At 38.2% G+C, this 17,991-nt stretch overlaps 1 protein-coding gene, 1 long non-coding RNA gene and 1 pseudogene across 16 annotated transcripts in view; 2 read left to right on the top strand and 1 right to left on the bottom strand.

The window, feature by feature from the left end:
• DYNC1I1 (dynein cytoplasmic 1 intermediate chain 1) overlaps positions 1 to 17,991 on the top strand; it is a 438,502-nt gene that overhangs the window by 197,356 nt on the left and 223,155 nt on the right. For all 10 annotated transcript variants that reach the window (XM_077856834.1, XM_077856843.1, XM_077856842.1 and 7 more), the window contains one exon: positions 15,577 to 15,692. In XM_077856834.1, the coding sequence (XP_077712960.1) occupies positions 15,577 to 15,692 (116 nt within the window). The remainder of the gene's footprint in view (positions 1 to 15,576; positions 15,693 to 17,991) is intronic.
• The window catches only part of LOC144288878 (uncharacterized), an 80,909-nt gene that overhangs the window by 52,658 nt on the left and 10,260 nt on the right, over positions 1 to 17,991 (bottom strand). Inside the window, exon 5 of one of the 6 annotated variants that reach the window (XR_013356898.1) lies at positions 3,632 to 4,918. The exons of 4 other annotated variants lie outside the window; for them this stretch is intronic. This is a non-coding gene — a long non-coding RNA (uncharacterized LOC144288878). Of the gene's footprint in view, positions 1 to 3,631; positions 4,919 to 17,991 lie in introns of those variants that run through there. One more of the 6 variants, XR_013356896.1, reaches the window with a different exon arrangement.
• LOC144289252 (U4 spliceosomal RNA) lies at positions 12,127 to 12,191 on the top strand (annotated as a pseudogene).

Genomic DNA, 17,991 nt, shown 5'->3' with positions numbered 1-17,991 from the left:
ACATTTCTTGTAGGCAACGTGTAATTGGGTATTGTCTTTTTATCTGTTCTAACAATCTCTGCCTTTTAATTGAGATAGTTGTACTATTTACATTTAATATGATTATTGATATGGTTGGGTTTAAATCTTTATAGTGTTTATATTTGAAGAAGATATAATCTTCTTTCCTTATATTATTTTTTGGTGCTTACTTTTATATTATTGAGTTTTTTTATTGCTTTAGCTCTTTCTTGGCTTATTAGCATATCTTTTGCTTTATTATTTTAGTGGTTGCTTTAGTGTTTATAATATATATCTTTAAGCATAATCGACCTTCAAATGACATGATGTCATTTCATGTGTAGTAGAACCTCATAATACATTTACATTTCACTTCTTGACTTTTTGCTATTGTCATACCTTTTACTTCTACTTATGTTTTTATTTTTGTTTAAGTAGCCAATTATCACTGAGATTTAAATAATAAGGAAAAATATCTTGCATATATTTACCCATGTAGTAAATACTTTTCCTGATATTTCTCATTACTTTGTGTAGATCCATATTTCCATCTAGTGTAATTTTACTAGTGTATCCACTGCCTGGTGGATATCCTTTAACATTTCTTGTAGTGAAGGTCTTCTGTTAAAGCATTCTTTTAGCTTTTTATATCTTAAAAGTATCTGTTGTATTTTTGTTTTTGAAATATATTTTCATGGAGTATATAATTCTAGGTTGATTTTCTTTCAGTTCTTCAGAAATGGTGTTTCATTGTCTTTTCTCTTGCATTGTTTTTGACCACAAATCTGCTGTCATCCTTATTTTTATTCCTCTGTATATAGCATTTTTTTCTTTCTGGCTGCTTTTACAATGGTCTCTTTCTCAGTAATTTTGAATAATTTATAGTGTACCTTGGTATAGTTTTCTCCATGCTTCATTGCTTGGTTTCACTGAGATTCTTTGTATCATTGGGTTTACTGTTTTAAACAAATTTGGAAAAACCTGACCATTATTTTTTCAAATATTTTTCCTCTGTTCCTTCTGCTTCTTTGAGAACTCAAATCATTTGTATATTAGGTAACTTGAAAGTTTCCCACAGTTAGCTTGCTCCATACTTTTCTCTTCTATCAGTGTTTTATTTTGTATAGCTTCCATTGTTTTGTGTTTGTGTGTGTGTGCATGTATGTGTTCACTAGTCTTTTGTTTTACAATTTCTAGTATTCCACAAAGCCTACTCAGTGAATTTTTATTTCCAAATGCTGTAATTTCGATCTCTAGAAGTTCAATTTGGATCCTTTCAAAAAATCCTACATGTTTTGACTTAACTTTTTGAACACTTGAAATACAGTTTTAATAACTGTTTTAATACCCTTGCTTACTAGCCCATCATCTGTATTAGTTCTGGGACAGTTTCAACTGATTAACTAATATCTTTTCATTATATATATTTTTTCCTGCTTTTTTGCAGGCCTGCTAGATTTTGGTTGAGTCAGACATTGTGAATATTAGTTAGGTATTGGATTTATTTGAATCTCTCTAAATCTTTTTGAGATTTGTTCTGAGATACAGTTAATTCACTTGGAAATGGATAGATACTCTCAAGTCTTTCTTTTAAGATTTGTTAGTTGGGACTGGAGCAGTAGTCAGTCTAGGGCTAATTAATGCCTGCTATTGAGGCAAGACCCTTATGTGCCTTCTACACAATGCCCCATAAATCCTGAGGTTTCTAGCTTTAGTGGGAGGGAACAGGCATTAATCCTGTTCCTGTGTGAGTGCCCAGAACTGTTACCTTTAATTTTTTCAGGTAGTTCTTTCCTTGGCCAGATAGTTTCCTCACATATTTGCACCAGGTCAGCACTAAGCTGAATCTTCAAGGGCAACCCTTTGAAGATGTTTTGAGTTTTCTCTTTGTGCAGTTATGCTTTCTAGTATTTTGTCCTGTGAATTCTAGCTTCCTTGGTTTCTTTAGACTCTCAGCTCTGTCTCCTTAATGTAAGGAGTCTTCTAGATTTCCCATGGGTTTCTTCTTTGCACTGTGGCCTGAGAACGCTCTTAATGCAGTAAGATGGGGCAATTATTGGGCTCATCTTTTGTTTCCCCTCTCTCCTACATCACAGATCTTTGTTGCCTGACCTCCAGTATCTTCCAAACTGTTGTTTCATTCAAACTGCTACCCCTCCCTCTTTATTGGTTGTTTCAGATGGAGAGTAAATCTGGTTTCTCTTACTCATCTTGGCTAAAAGCACAAATATTGTGTCACTTGATTCTGATTTGTATGTTATCTTGTGTTTATTTGATCAATAAAGCAAGTGGAAACAGAAATAAGGGAGATGATATAGTGGGATTCAGGAAAAAATAGCTTCAAGAAAATTACAAATGAAATGAGAAAATAAGTTTGACTCATTTTGTTTTTTTCTTACCAGGCAAATATTTATGACAGCAAAATGCTTGCTTTCTCAGGTTGTTATAATAAATTAAGTGAATTGAAGAAGATAGAAGTAGAAAATGAAATAATAGGATAAAACAGTAAGTTAAAGGATCACAGAATTTAAAAATTCTGTATAAGTTGGGAAGTCAAATTTAGGGTTGCAGTGAGGAAGTTAGAGAGAGGGATTATATATATATATATATTTATGAAGGAAATGTAGAGTCAGCATAAGGGATATGGAGCTAGGAGGGAAGCAAAGATTCTCAATATTGAATAAACATCAATGAGCAAGTAAGGCTATTTGTGACCCCTCAAAATTGTTAAGCCCAATAACATATTGGAATGTTTAGTTTCTTCTGATTTTATTGAAGTCACACAATTATATTTCCTACATGTCATAGTATATTAAACTATTGGTGGAGTTTTAAAAATATTTGGAGGCAAAGTGAGACTGAGAAAAAACTGAAGCTGTGAGGGATTGGCTGCTCCTTCCCTGAAGGAGGAATTTAGAGATGCCTTCCACTTTTGGGAGACATTGGTAGAAAATGATGACCTCTTCTTTCTCTCAACTTTATCTTTATTCTTGGTTGAAAGACGGGGTGAATATTACTCCTGAATCTACCTTGCTCCATCCCAAACTGCTGTGGTGAAATAGATCACTCTGTCAAGAATAGAAATTAAACTAGCTCTATGAAGGCACTAGAAAAACATATTCTTCAAGATGGTGTACATGTTTGAGAAAATCTAACCAAGCAGTTTTAGAGGACTTTTTGCATTTTAAAATCATTTCCATTTGCCTAATACCACAGTAATCACCTCATTAGCCTTTGATGAAGTGACCCTGTTAATCTATTCTTCAAATGTTCTTATACAGTATGTTTAGACCTCTGCTTTGAATTAATTTTTAAGGTTTCCCATGCAACAATGTCTAGTATTTTCTTGAGAATAATATGGGTTGTGTTCTTGAGCAAATGGGACAATCTCTGCTTTTTAAGTAACACCTAATCACACTTTCTACAGAAATTGAAATATAGAACAGGAGCTTATAGCATTCATGCGTGTGTGTGTGTGTGTGTGTGTGTGTGTGTAAAAAGGTAATGGTAAAATGCATTTCAGAATCTATAAATATAGAATATATTTTGATCCATGAAAAACTTTAATAAATTGGATTTAACAGACACAATTATAGTATTGTCACAAGGGAGAGAGAAACACTTTACTTACCTCTTATGCTACTCATTTATCAAGCCCTCAACCATTTCTTGAAAGCTACTTGCTATCTGCCAGGCTTTGTTCTATGTTCTCAAGAACCTTGAGTAAGCAATTAGAGGATATCTTCTGTTTCACAGTAGCAGCAGGATTTTCATAAAACTATATTCTTTTTTTATTCTATTTCAGAAAAATGAATATAGCCAGTTGGCAAGGATGTGTGCCTATGCTTTGGTACCAAGTGACTTAAAGAATTATCTAATTTTAGAGGTTTAAATGTAACTTCTGCAGAGGGCTGTTCATGAATATTAAGTTCATAAAAGGCCATTTCTATCAAGTTTTATATTAATATTGTCTTTTTATGTAATATTGGAGAAAATACACTTCTATACTTTTTGTCCTTATAATTCTGAACTTACAATTACCTTCGTAAAGTGGGAACTTTACAAGTTCTACTGTACAGGTTCTGCTGAACCTCCACTGATAGAGCCAAGCTCTATTGTAACTGTGACTATTTTGACTTCTCGCTCATCCCAGAAATTTGCAAGATTTACTTGTGTTATGAAATTCAAGGCAAACCTTTTGGCTGTGCCTGTTGACTGAGCCAGACTTGACATTTGCTTCTGTTCAGGAAAAATGCTTTAGTTGCCAAACTAATATCCCTGCACAGTAAGAAGTAAATATCATGGAAACAAAATAAATACCTCCTCAAATGATTTTTAAAATGCGAACATAGAAAATAGAAACTCATCTTTTTTTTAAGTAATCAGAAAAGGTCAACCATCAAGTTTCTTCCCAGTCCTTAGAGGAAAACACCCACTTGGAACATGGGTGATAAACTGAGTGTGGTGAGGAACTGCCATGCCAGGTTCACTTCCATTGTGTGGTGCCCTGTTGTCACCTTTCCTCCATGTGGTGTCCCATTCCCAACCCTAGGAGTCAGTCCTTGAGATATCACATCTTGGCACCTAATTATACTACAGTACAATGTTTGGAAGACAAATTAACCTTTATCATTTTTTAGACTTCTTTCATATTACATGAGTTTCTGTGCCCTTGGCTCCCTAAACTCTTTCTATGGATGCAGCACTTTCTCTTATTGGGTGGCTCTCAGGGCTATATTTTCTGTTTTGTCTTCTTTTCTGAGCTTTGGTCTTCTGTCTTGTACAATTGGAGAAACCTTCACCATTAACTCATCCACTGAGGTACTCATTTTTTTTTTGAGGTACTCATTTTTAACTCCAAAGCATATCTTTCTCTGAATTCTCCTGTGTCTTCCAGTTACATCATTCACTTTTCTTCCTGTAAGACATGAAGCCTTAAAATAATCACAATCTACTCCTTTTCCTTCACCCTCCATACCAAGTAAACTGCTAAGGTCTATGCTTAATTCTTTTCTAGAGTCACCAAACTACAGCATATCCTTACTGTTCCCAGTGCCATAACCACCTTGGACCAATTCATATTTGTTAGACCATCAGTCACAAATTCAGTAACCATGTCTCTGGCTGCCTCCTATGAATTAATGCTTGCCTGGATTCTCTGGTTACTGAACCCACCCACCCTTTGCTTGTAGACCCTTTTCTAGTTCCTTTACACTCAGCTTCTTAAGGTCACTTACACAGTCTCTGGTCATTGACTTGTCAGAGAGATTTAGACACCATTATTCACGTGGTTGCTATACTAATAAATTTTAGATGTTTCTTTGCAGTTGTCCATTTCTTACTCTGTAACTTTCAGTAATTCCTCATTACATGCAGCATGAAGTTCAAGTTCTTTAGCCCAAGATTTTAATCTGGTCTCAATTAACCTCTTTAAAATTAATATTCCATTGCTCTTCATCTTAAAACTTCTATTCTGTAAACTTAGTCTCTCCAGTATAAAATGTGAATTCGGTCTCCAGCGCCATCTCCCTAGGACACCCTCCTTATTCCTTTCTACTTGACCAAGTCCTACCTATCCTTCAAGACTCATATCTGACCTTCAATGTCAGTGAAACTTTATTTAGTGTAACACATGATACTCTGCCCATTGTAGTCCTCTGTCCCACTTACTGTATGAATCACTCATGTTGAGTCTTATTATTTTCTACGTTTCCTTCCTATTTGCCTTTTAATGTGTAGGCTCGATTCTTTTTTGCCTGTAATGTTAGGATCTGGCATGGTGACATGCTTCAAAGATTGTTTGTGGTTGCTGATAATGATGTTGGCTGAAGTTGTTCCTTTGCCAGTTGTCAAAGACACTGTACATACCCACATAAGATGTTTGAACAAGGGAGAAAAAGGAACTGTTACCATTCTTGCTGCCTTAGGAAATCTTCTTTGAGAAACCTCAAGGAATTTTAGAAGCAGCATTAGAAAAGTTCTTGGCAGCACCATTAATAGATCATGGGATGAAATACTCACATGCAAACAAGCAGGAATAAAACCCAGCAGGATTGAGTGTGGGTCCAGTGAAGACATTCTTTTATTCCTTAGCCTTGACCTACTTTGGCATCTGGCTAAATAACTCCTTGTCTCTGAGAATATCTGTTCCTGATTTTATCTGCATGACTTCCAACACTCTGCCCTGCTCCAGACTTCCCATTATTGCAGTGATCATTTTTGGTTTCCTGGCTTCTGAGGCCACATATTGGGCTTCTGACCTAAGCTCCCAACTGCTACCTTATATACTGTTACTCCACTCCTGCCACTAGATCTAATCGATATATCATCTAGCATTATGATTTCCAGTCATTGTACACTCTGAGACTGCTAGTGCAAGATCACAATTGAGAGCCTTTTGTGATTTATAATTTGTAACTTTGTAGTTTCTTAAGTGCCTGAAATATACTTTTACTGTGGCTTCTCTGTATTTTCATATAGATGTTTGCCTGAAAAAAAAATCCTACTAACGTCAGGCTCTGTCTGTCTTGCAGCTATACTTCCCGATATTGATGATAAATTACAAAATGAATCATGCACTCTGATATAAACATATCTTTAAGAATTAGCTGATGATATCTATGAAGTTCTCATGAGAGCCATTTTGCTTAAAGCTTTAGCTGTCTGAAGCCAGTTCTCTGACATTGTTCGGTTTCTTATGAATCCAGTAGGGATAGTACAGCAATATTTATGCAATTTTTTCACAATCCTCAATATGAAATGCAGGAATGTCAAGTTCACTATATATAGGTCACTGCGGTTTGAAATAAGAACATCAGAGAAAATATGAGTTGTATTGTGTTTAACTAATTCAGGAAGAATTTGATGATGCTCATAGCAGCGATGGAAGAATGTTAAGGTACTCTGAGAGCTTTCATGAGCCCTTGGAAGCTTTTGGCCCCTCTCTTGAATCCATCCTTCTACAGTCAGATTAGGCTACTGCTTGGGATCAGTGAGTATCAGTGAGGATTAATTATTTGTGACAAAGTCTTTTCCTGCTGTCCGGCTCAACTATAAATTCCTTAGGAGAAAAGAAGTATGAATCTTCATGACCGTGGATTGGGCAATAATTTCTTAGATAATGACTCCAAAAATACAAGCAGCTAATAGAAAGGATAAATAAATTAGACTTCATTGAAATTGAAAAATTTTGTACTTTAAAAGACATCATTAAGAAAGTGAAAAGACAACCCACGGTATGGGAGAAAATATTTGCAAATCATGTATCTGTTAAAAGTTTAGTATCCAGAATATATAAACAATCTCTTGTAAATCAACAACAAAAATACAAATAATCCAATTTGTAAATGGGCGAATAGAGGTACCAGGGTGGCTCCACTAGTTGAGTGTCTGACTCTTGATTTTGGCTCAGGTCATTATCTCAGGGTTGTGGGATTGAGCCCTGTGTTCCGCTCCTCATTTAGTGGGGAGTCTCCTTGGGATTCTCTCTCACCTTCTCTCTCTCCACCCCCCAGTGAATGCACTCTCTCTCTAAAATAAGTAAATAGGGATGCTTGGGTAGCTTAGTTGAGTATCTGCCTTTGGCTCAAGTGCGATCCCAGGGTCCCGGGATTGAGTCCCACATTGGGCTCTTTGCATGGAGCCTGCTTCTCCCTCTGCCTATGTCTCTGCCTCTCTCTCTCTCTCTCTCTCTCATGAATAAATAAAATCTTTATAAATAAATAAATAAATAAATAAATAAATAAATAAATAAATCTATCTTTTTAAAAATTAAAATGGGCAAAGAATTTAAATAGGCATTTCTCCAAAGAAAATACACAAATGCGAATAAGCACATGAAAAGGTGCTCAACATCATTAGCCATCAGGAAAATGTAAATCGAAATCACATTGAAACACCACTTCACACTCACAAGGATGGTTATAATAAAAGATAATAGTAAAGGTAGAAAAGGATGTGGAGAAATTGGAACGCTTGTACACTGCTAGTGATTATAACTTTAGTGAAGCCACTTTGGAAAACAGTCCAGCAGTTCCTCAAAAAGTGAAACATAGAATTACCATATTGACCCTGTAATGCTACTGCTAGGAATATGCCAATTCTGAGGGAATTCAGTTCAATTCCGAGAGAATTGAAACCATATGCCCACACTAAAACTTGTACACAAATATTCATAGCAGCTTTTTTTGGTAATAGCCTGAAGTAGAAACAACACAAATGTACATTGGCTGTTGAATGAATTAAACATAGTATGATATATCAATGGAATATTATTTATCAATAAAAAAGAATGACATATTGATACATGCTATATAAACCTTAAAACAGTACTATGTGAAAGAAGCAAGACACAAAAGGCCACACACATACTGTATTATTCCATTTATATGAAAGTAGAAGGTAGACTGGTGGTTGCCAGAGGTCTGGGAAAGAGGGAATGGGAAATGACTGCCAGTGGGTACAAAATTTCTTCAGGGGTAAAATAAGTTGTATACTTAGATGGTCATGATGGTTAAACTCTTTACCTTGATTCTTAAAGGCAACCAGATAGTAATTTCTTTGAAATCTAAGGGGTTTGCTTTAGCACTCCATATATAGGCACAAAACAGTGACTGTCTCCATATTTTCAGGTGACAGGTTTTAGAAGCCAAAGTTCTGGTGTCTGTGGCTTTGAAAAAAAAATGGAGACCTTTTCAAAACATAGGCACAAAACCAGGGTATCATGTTTTGGTAGATAACTCTTTGCTCTTTAAGTATTTTTTCTCTTTACTATGAAAAGAATGTTTAAAGTCTCAATCACATTTAAAAATATCAGTAAAATTTTTTTCAACTTTCATTCATCTTTGAATTTTTTTTTTTTTTTTTTTTTTTTTTTTTATTTATTTACAATAGTCACAGAGAGAGAGAGAGAGAGGCAGACACAGGCAGAGGGAGAAGCAGGCTCCACGCACCGGGAGCCTGACGTGGGATTCGATCCCGGGTCTCCAGGATCGTGCCCCGGGCCAAAGGCAGGCGCCAAACCGCTGCGCCACCCAGGGATCCCTCAACTTTCATTCATCTTTGAAATGGGAGCCAGAGTGTATGTTTATTAGAATCCTAATGTCAATGTACATGTTTCTCATGCTGTTAATGATAGGACAGATAAGTCCATAGAACCCTAACTTTTGGCAGCTTTGGTAGGTATCATAGACCATGCTTAGGTCACACTTAGGGTTTTATTTTTCTTGGATGATGAAACTTTGGAACCGGCTTAGCAAAGCCATGCTAACGTTACTGTGGTTGGACAGACAGGAGATCTCAGTTGAACCAGCAACAGAAAGGGAAATGGGCACAGAGATTCCGGCAAGGGAGTGGTTTTCTTCTTGGGATTCAGAACATCCAACCAAGGACAAATGGACAGAATCTGGGTAGATCAGACTATGCTTGTGGCGAACTGGGAACTTTTACATCCCGAGCACCAGCAGACAACTTTCTCAAACTTCAGACAGCTTCACTCTTTATTCTTGATCAATACCCAGTTTTTGTTTTCAGAGGAAAGATTTCAATTTTGGTGCATTGTGGCTTTGCTCAGCCAGCTTGTTCAGCCAAGTTGCCAGGACCAGGTGGAGAGGAAGCTTCTAGGACTTTTAGCGAGGAGTCCCACCTCAGCACAGGAAGACGTGGGCACTGTGTCACTCTAGGGCCATGCCAAGTTAGCTGGGGAGGGATCGTGCTTCATTGCCTAGGGTCTCTGGCATCCCCTGCCTGACATTTTAGTTTTAGATCTAGGATGGACTCATGCTAGTACCTTCCTGTGTCAAATACTGCAGTCTCCTTTTCCTGCCTCTTACCTCTCTTTCATCTTGGTTCATCTTTGGGCCTGACCCATCTCATAGAGCTTTCTTTATAAGCTTGGTTCAGGGGCATCCTTCCTTTTCAGTGGAAAAGGCCTCATCCCCTAGGATTTGGCTATAGGTTGGGGAACCCCAGGTGAATCTGGTTAAATAATTAAGTCTCTGTTCCCACATGTTACCCAGTATTTCTGACTCGGTGATATCCAGGCTTTAGTAAGCATTGGAATCACTGGACCCTGCCTCCCTTCCCCCCGCCCAGTTTCTGTTCGGTAGGTTTCATGTGGGGCCTGGGAATTTACATTCTAACCTGTTCCCAAGCAGTGCTGCGGCTGCCAGTCAGGGACCACACTTTGGGAACCACTGCTCTAGGACTTCTACCATTCGGGTTTTCTCTAGATTTGTTAAATGTGGCGACAGTGAATCCAAATATAAGAGCCTTATTGTACTTCTTAAGTGACATTGAATTGCTTTCTTGTGGTTATTTAAAACATGATACACGTTTATTTTTATTTTTTTTTATTTTTTTATTTTTTTAATTTTTATTTATTCATGATAGGCACACAGTGAGAGAGAGAGAGAGGCAGAGACACAGGTAGAGGGAGAAGCAGGCTCCATGCACCGGGAGCCTGACGTGGGATTTGATCCCGGATCTCCAGGATCGCGCCCTGGGCCAAAGGCAGGCGCCAAACCGCTGCACCACCCAGGGATCCCGATGATACACGTTTAATTCAGTATATTTAAAATTATATTAAAACCTCTTATTTTAGAATAAATTATCAAGGTGAAAAATATACAGTATAATTTAATAATAATGCCATATCATAATGGCATTTAACAGTTAAAGTCTCAAAGTACTTTTCTGTATGATGCCTTCTGCTTTTTCTAGTTTTCTCTTCCTCCCCCAACCCCATTTCTTCCTCGAACATTTATTTAGTGCCTGCTCTATACACTTAACTAAGGATCGAGGTACAGATTCGAATCAGTAAGGGGTGAATACGTTTGCAGTCAAGTCACACATGGGAAGAGGTACACAGGCATGTACTAGGGCCTATGGCAGAAGTATCTGCATGCAGAGTGGCTTAAGAGGATACGTCGTTCTGCAAGAGGGGTGGTGGGTTGGCAGCAAAGCTATCCCAGAGTCAGAACTGAAGAGCCAGGATAGAATTTATAGCCTAATCAGAAGGAAAAGGAATCATAGTAGCATGAGAGCTCCGTGAGGTTTTTTCCCCCTCTTTTGCTAAGCAGTTTAATTTGTAGCCTTTTTAAAAGAATTATGAACTGATAAGTCTTGAATAAAAATAAATCTGATGGTCAAAGTTCATACTTTTAAAGAAAATAGCTACTAGGTACTTCATCTCTTAAACACAGTTTTTTTTTTTTTTTAAGTTTTAACTTATTTATTCATGAGACACACACACACACACACACACACAGAGGCGGGGGGGGGGGGCGGCGGTGGGCAGAGACACAGGCAGAGGGAGAAGCATTCCATGCAGGGAGCCTGACGTGAGACTCGATCCCAGGTCTCCAGGACCAAATCCTGGGCTGAAGGTAGCGCTAAACTGCTGAGCCACCCGGGGTGCCCTTAAACACAGTTTATAGCAATTTTGTCAGCTGATAAAATTGCAGAAATATTTTTCTACAAAAAGGGAAGTTGAAGAAGGCCTCCATCACAGGGTTGCAGGAATGGATGGATTCTGGATCCACTGACCTGCAGGCCCTAGGATTGTTCCAGGGAAGACAAAATTGAGGACTCCGAGAACACACCTAAGAGGAAGGCCTTTGCTGTGGAAGAGTGCCACCTCCTGGCCAGCCTTTCTGAACCAGCTAGGACTGGGAGCTATTGTGTGGTACTCTTCTTGCAAACACTGTCCTTCTATTGTGCCCTAATACTTTAGGTCTGGCTGCGTCTAGGGAATCCTTTCTCATAAAATGAACACATGTGCTTGGCCCTCTACTATATTATTAGGTTTTAAGAGTGTGCCTCAATAAGACGATGTTCTTAAGGCATTAGGAAAAAAAATAGAACAAAGTCAATAGAGAACAGTCTCTAAAACATGGTCCTTGGACTTGCTGTTTGACAGAGTCAAGGCCTGAGTCTATCACTTACTACCTTTGTGATTTTGAGCAGAGGAGTTAACATCACTGTGCCTCAGTCTTCTCAGGTGTAAAATCAGAGTATGATGTAAAATTGTAATGAGGATAAAATAATACATGGAAACTGTTTATGTGCACTACAACTACAACAGCAAAATAGCCACAAATAAAAGCATTTGATATAAATGCAGCTTAAAGCTTTGCACAGTGGCAGTATCATAGCCAATGAGGTTTATCTGAGGCATGATTATTGCTAATAAATGCAGCTTAATCAATCTGGAGACTGCATGGAAAGCTATAATAATCTATCAGTTACCCTGTAAGAAAGGTTATAAGGGATTGCTTTAAAATTATAAATCATTTGAGATCAAATCACCCACAAGTTTATCAATGTATCAACCTATCAACACATTGGGAGAATCATGTGATCACAATTAGGCTTTTATTTCTTCTTGATAGCTTGGGTGCTGTTGCAACCCGGAGCTCACAAACACAGCATCAGTGAGGGACTGATTGAAACCTTTCAATAATTATTTGGAAAAGAAAATATTTTAATTAGTGCAATAAGGTCATTTATACAAGCTGAGTTTTGAACTATGAAGTTGCACAGTGATAATACTTTTGGTTAAAGGAAAAACAAATAGACTCTTCCAGCCAGCCAAAACTATACATATACCCATACAAAGAAATTAGTGGTGTGATTCTTATGTTTCATTGACACAGATAATCTCCAAATCTACTATTTTAAAGAATCTTTCATTTAGAGCATTCATAAATCTGTCTTATCTAATTTTTAAAACAAATACAAGCATTATGATAGTAAAAAAGATAAATTAAAAGTAGAGATGCTTAAGCCAGGAGCTTCTTACTATGTGCCAAGCACAAAAGTAAGTGCTTTTACAAGTATTAGATTCATTCATTCTTCACAACCACTCAAGATATGTACCCATTTTACAGATAAGAAGCTTGAGGCTTAGCAGGGTTTATCACTTGTTGAAAGCTTTCACCCACCACTCAGCTGGTAAGTGACCAAGCATAGATTTGAACCCACATTCATTTCTGAATGAGTGTATGACTTAACTGTGCCATACCGTTTACCAGTTAGTTTTGATTTGCCATTGTGGAATATCAAATTACATGTCATCTTTCTATTTCCAGTGCCTGCTGCTGGTTACCCAGTAAGATAGGCCTACAGCTTCTGTCCTGTTAATAATAAGCCCTGGAATCCCTGCCTGCAAATGTACCTTTTAGTGCCTCACATAGATGCTCACATAGAAGTCTAGGATCTAGGGCGATCTTTTCATGCCAGAGATGACCCCATTTGAAAAGATGGGGATCAAATGAGGCACCTGGATGGCTTGATTAAGCATCTAACTCTTGTTTTTGGCTCAGGTCATGATCTCAGGGTCATGGGATTGAGCCCTGTGTTGGGTTCCACACTCAGCATAGAGTTGGAGATTCTCTCCTTCTTCCTGTGCCCCACCTCCTGCTCTCTTTCTCTCTCAAATAAATAAATAAAATCTTTAAAACAGCCCTGAAATGGTGAGGATGTAATACAGGCATATGTTTATTTTCCATCTCTTTGAATGATGCAGCCTGACCTGTTGGGACTTCAGAAAGACGCTCTGGGCTATTAAACAGCAGGAGAGGCAGCACCCCAAGTAGTCCTGATGTGTCTATTCATGGTTTCTTTTTCAAGTGCTTCAAGAAAGACTCATTTAAGGAAAGAAAACATTTTTCTCTGATGTTAAACTAATACCTGAATTTCTTACTTTGAAACCTTGAGCCTGTTACCTTGTTTGGCAACTTTGTTTCTAGAGTATTTTGTGTGTTTTCTGCTAATTCTGTGTGAGGAGGCTGTGTGCAGTTCTGGGAATCCTGCCCAACCCTCCTTGGGGGTCCCGATTTCTGAGTGAATGAGGCCCACGAGGCCGATGCCTGAATGGGCCTTGGACTACCATCCTGCTTATTGAGATTTCATAGATGGCCAAGCAGGCTTGTTCTCTAAACTAGCATTTATTTGTTCGTATCTACTTTGTGCACATCTTTGATATCACCTCAGTTGTTTGAGTAACTCATAGAAAAGAAGAAAATTTTATTTTCCTAGAATGCTTGGGAAATGGTACATGGAAATTTCTAGCTGTGACATGTATTTTCTTTCATTTTATTATTACTACTAGTACTAAAAATACAATGAGTCTGTACCATCTGCTAGTAATAATTAAAAACAAAGTATGAATAGACCTGTGCCTCTATAGGTCATAGAGAGCTAGGGAATGTAGCTGGGATTCCCTATATGAGCTGTTGAGCTATGTGTTTATTTCACCTTTCCCTCTTTCCCTCAGACACACACTCACACACTCAATGCCTAGGAATTTTTAAGAAACACAATAGAATATGTCCCATGCTAATACTAAGTCTATTTGTTAAAAATAACGTTCCAGAAACTGTTTTAAGACATATGTGTGTAAATTATACACATATATATACACAATATATATGCATATAGTACATATATATTACCATAACAATCCTAATAGCAAGTACTAGTAATATCTCCAATTTACAGATGACGACACTGAGGCACAGAGAGGTTAGGTACCTTGTTCAAGATCACACACACAGCTCAGAAGTGGGGGGCTAGAGTCTATGTGCTCAACCACCAGACTCTGCTTGCCTCCATGATTTGGATGTTTCCTGTGTGACTCAGGAGGCACTTCAGATTTTTGCAGGAGCTCAGAAATTACCTTTAAGAACCTTAGGTGGGAGTTGGCTTGGTGGAAAAAACCCCAGGGCTTAGGCCAACAGTATTTTAGCCCTCATTCTGCCATTTATGAGTTGTATATTCTTGCACACGTCTCTTACACTGCATTTCATTTTCCTTATCTATCATGGAGGTGGTGATAACGTTTTCCCAGATGCCTCACAGAGGTGTCGTGAGGACAGATGATGTGATAGAAGTTAAAGACATCGGAAAACACTTGAATGTGACATATATATTCAGAAATGATTTTTCACATGATCACAGTTGAGGAATTCCAAGCTAAACCTTTATCACTCTTAGCCCAGTGCCCTCTTCACTCTCCTATGCTATAGCAATGTCTTTAAGCAAATTCACATGCTGATCTGTATTAGTTCTTTCTCTGGAGAACAGAGAAGTGTTATACTCCCCCTTGGAATATGATCCTCTCAATAGTACTATGACAAACATGTTACTCCTCTAGGAAATCATCTTTCTTTTCTTCTGACTTGACAATCATTACTTTTCCTTTGTCCATCTCATGTAAGAGGCTAGAATCTTGTATTACCAATGAAAATTCCCTTTATAAATTTAAATCAAGGGAAGTCAAAGGTGCTCCAAATGGAAGGGGTCTCCTCTGAGCCAGACCAAGACCTTGTTTTACAGCTAGAAAAGCTGGGGGTCAGCATGAGGGACTATTTGACATCACCAGCAAATTAGGGCCCAAGGGGGCTAAGAAGGCAAGTGTCCCAGCTGCCAGCCCAAGGTCAGTCCTAGTTTATGGCCCAGCCTCTCTCACTGAGAAGCTGCAAACTGGGATTTGTGTTGGTCCTGTGTGTTATTACTGATAGCTCTTCTGCAGGGAATGCCTTCCCTCTTTAAGCATTTGTCTTTTGTTACTTACAGGCGAAGACTGCACAGGCTGGGTGTGTCGAAGGTTACCCAAGTGGATTTCCTGCCCAGGGAAGTTGTGTCCTACTCCAAGGAGACCCAGACTCCTCTGGCTACACATCAGTCTGAAGGTAAGCTCTGTCTTTTGTTTGCTTTCTGTATTATCTCTAGGAGAAATTGCCAGGCATCATATCCTTCTTGTTGATTTTATATCTTAATAACAGATCTTTGCAGTACATAAACATAATGATACACTGAAAGTCTAAGGCTCCTTTGACCCAGATTTTGAAAGCTCTGGACAGGGAGCCCAGTGGTACTCCTCCAAAGGACCCATGAACTTTAAAATGGATTCCTTAGGTCACACTTTGCCAAAACTGTATGATGGAGGGGGAAAAATCTTCACAGGGTGACATAGTAGAAGCTTCTGAATTTTATCAATAAGAACAGTGTGTACATGAAGAGTCATCATTTTCAGGAGTCAGCAAACAGCAGCACACATCTGTTCCTCAAAATAAAGTGTTTTTTGGAATACAGCCAGATCCAGTCATTGGTGTCTATAGTCTGTGTGGCTACTTTCTTGCTGTTATGGAAGGATTGAGTAGCTATGACAGCACTTACAGCTCACATAGCCAAAAATCTTTGCTGTAATCTGGCACTTGGGAGAAAAACTCTGCTGACCCCTGATTGACTTAACCATTCAGATAATGACACATTAGAGTTTCTTACCATTTAAAACTTGAAGTCTAAAATTTAAAAAGGTTTGCCATGTACATTCCACATAGGTGAATGGGAACTGAACTCCTTGCTACTTCGTGTATACCAGAAAACATCAGGTGGAAAATTCACATGCAGATCCCAGTCAATCAAAACAAACAAACAAACAAACAAACAAAAAACTAAGAGAAATTGCAGCTGATAAAATGCTCCCTAGAAATAAGAAATTACACTCAAGCAGAAGAGATAGAGCTGTATACTTAGGATAAAAGGATGTTGCATTGTTGGAAAATAGCATTATTGTTATAGCTAAGCAAATTCTCTTTTTACTTTATGTTATTTTACTGTTTGGTTTGGTGAAGAGGATGTTAGAGTTCTGGGTTCATTGTTGTTATCTGATACGACTGAACAGAAGCCATGAGAATGAAAAATGATTCGAATGCCTTGCTTGGTTTACAGCAAATATATATATTAATGCAATTTGGTTTGTGTGTGCTACAGGGATTTTCAGTTTGGCTTCTAAACATATAAAGTAAAAACAAAACAAAACAAAAAACAAAAACCCAAAAAACATGTAATGTCTGAAGCAAAGTGAAATCTGATTCCTTGAAGTAGAGCACTGCCTATAGGTCTTCTGAAAACCCTTCCTGAGTAATGCTGGCTGCTGCAGGGACAAGTCTTTGGTAACAGAGCCTCCATCTTTCAAATCTGATAGTGAAATGAATTTTAGAAGCAAACAAGTAGCACCCTCTGGTGGTGAAATTTTAAACCAACCACTGCAAGAAACTTCAAGAACTGTATATTAATGTGGCAGAAAATACAAAGTTAGAAAGCCTTTGGGAGTTCACCTAGAGTATCCTTGGACCTCCAGGCAGATCAGAAAAATTATTAAAAAACAACCTCACCACCCAACCAAAACATTTGTTTGAGTTAATATGCTGCCAGAGGTATTTGCAGAGTTGTAGCCTGAGGTATGTTTATTTAGCCCAAAATCTGACCCATAACATAAAGTTATACAACTGAAATACGAGAAGGAGTGAATTCTATTTTGAAAACATGTAGACTTCAGATATTGGAAAGGGCACAGACATATTTACAAGGGAAGATAAATTAAGGATGAAAAGGCATCAACTCTCAACTTTTAAACTAGAACACATCAAAAGAAAAAGCCTGGGCATTCCATTTTATTACTGCACAGATTGCTGGGGCGCCCTCATTATGCTGTGGTCCAAGCAGCAGGAAAGAAGGAATTTATTTCTCAGCTATTGGCAGAAGTTCTTCCTGTTTTGTTAACAAGATTCATAGAAGGATTTTGTGGTGATGGCTGTTTCGATGGTTCAAATTCAATACAGACTTGAACTCAAAGCTAGCAACTACAGCTCTACACATTAAACAATGCCTGATGGGTTTAGACTGGTAGAGCTTTAGATTTGGGTTCAGCAAATTGTCCTCTCACTACACATGATTATTTGACCTTCGGCTGCCCGCAGTCACCCAGCTGCCTGGCTGGCGCAAGTGCCCAGTGCTCCCCTTTCACCTTCTGTGTGAAGAGAGCTTGTGGAGGGAGGACTGGGGGCCACAGTGGGCAGTGAGAATCGACTACGTGGTAGGTTTGGGTTGGCTTCTGATTTGGGGTTTGAGCCATGGCAATGTTTTCATGACCATTGTAGCCATTCAGAGGCTGGAAATGATGAACTACTGGATTTTATGACACAG

The sequence above is a fragment of the Canis aureus genome, chromosome 18 (genome assembly GCF_053574225.1).
Source record: "Canis aureus isolate CA01 chromosome 18, VMU_Caureus_v.1.0, whole genome shotgun sequence".
Lineage (NCBI taxonomy): Eukaryota > Metazoa > Chordata > Mammalia > Carnivora > Canidae > Canis > Canis aureus.
This window is presented reverse-complemented; position numbering and strand designations above follow the sequence as displayed.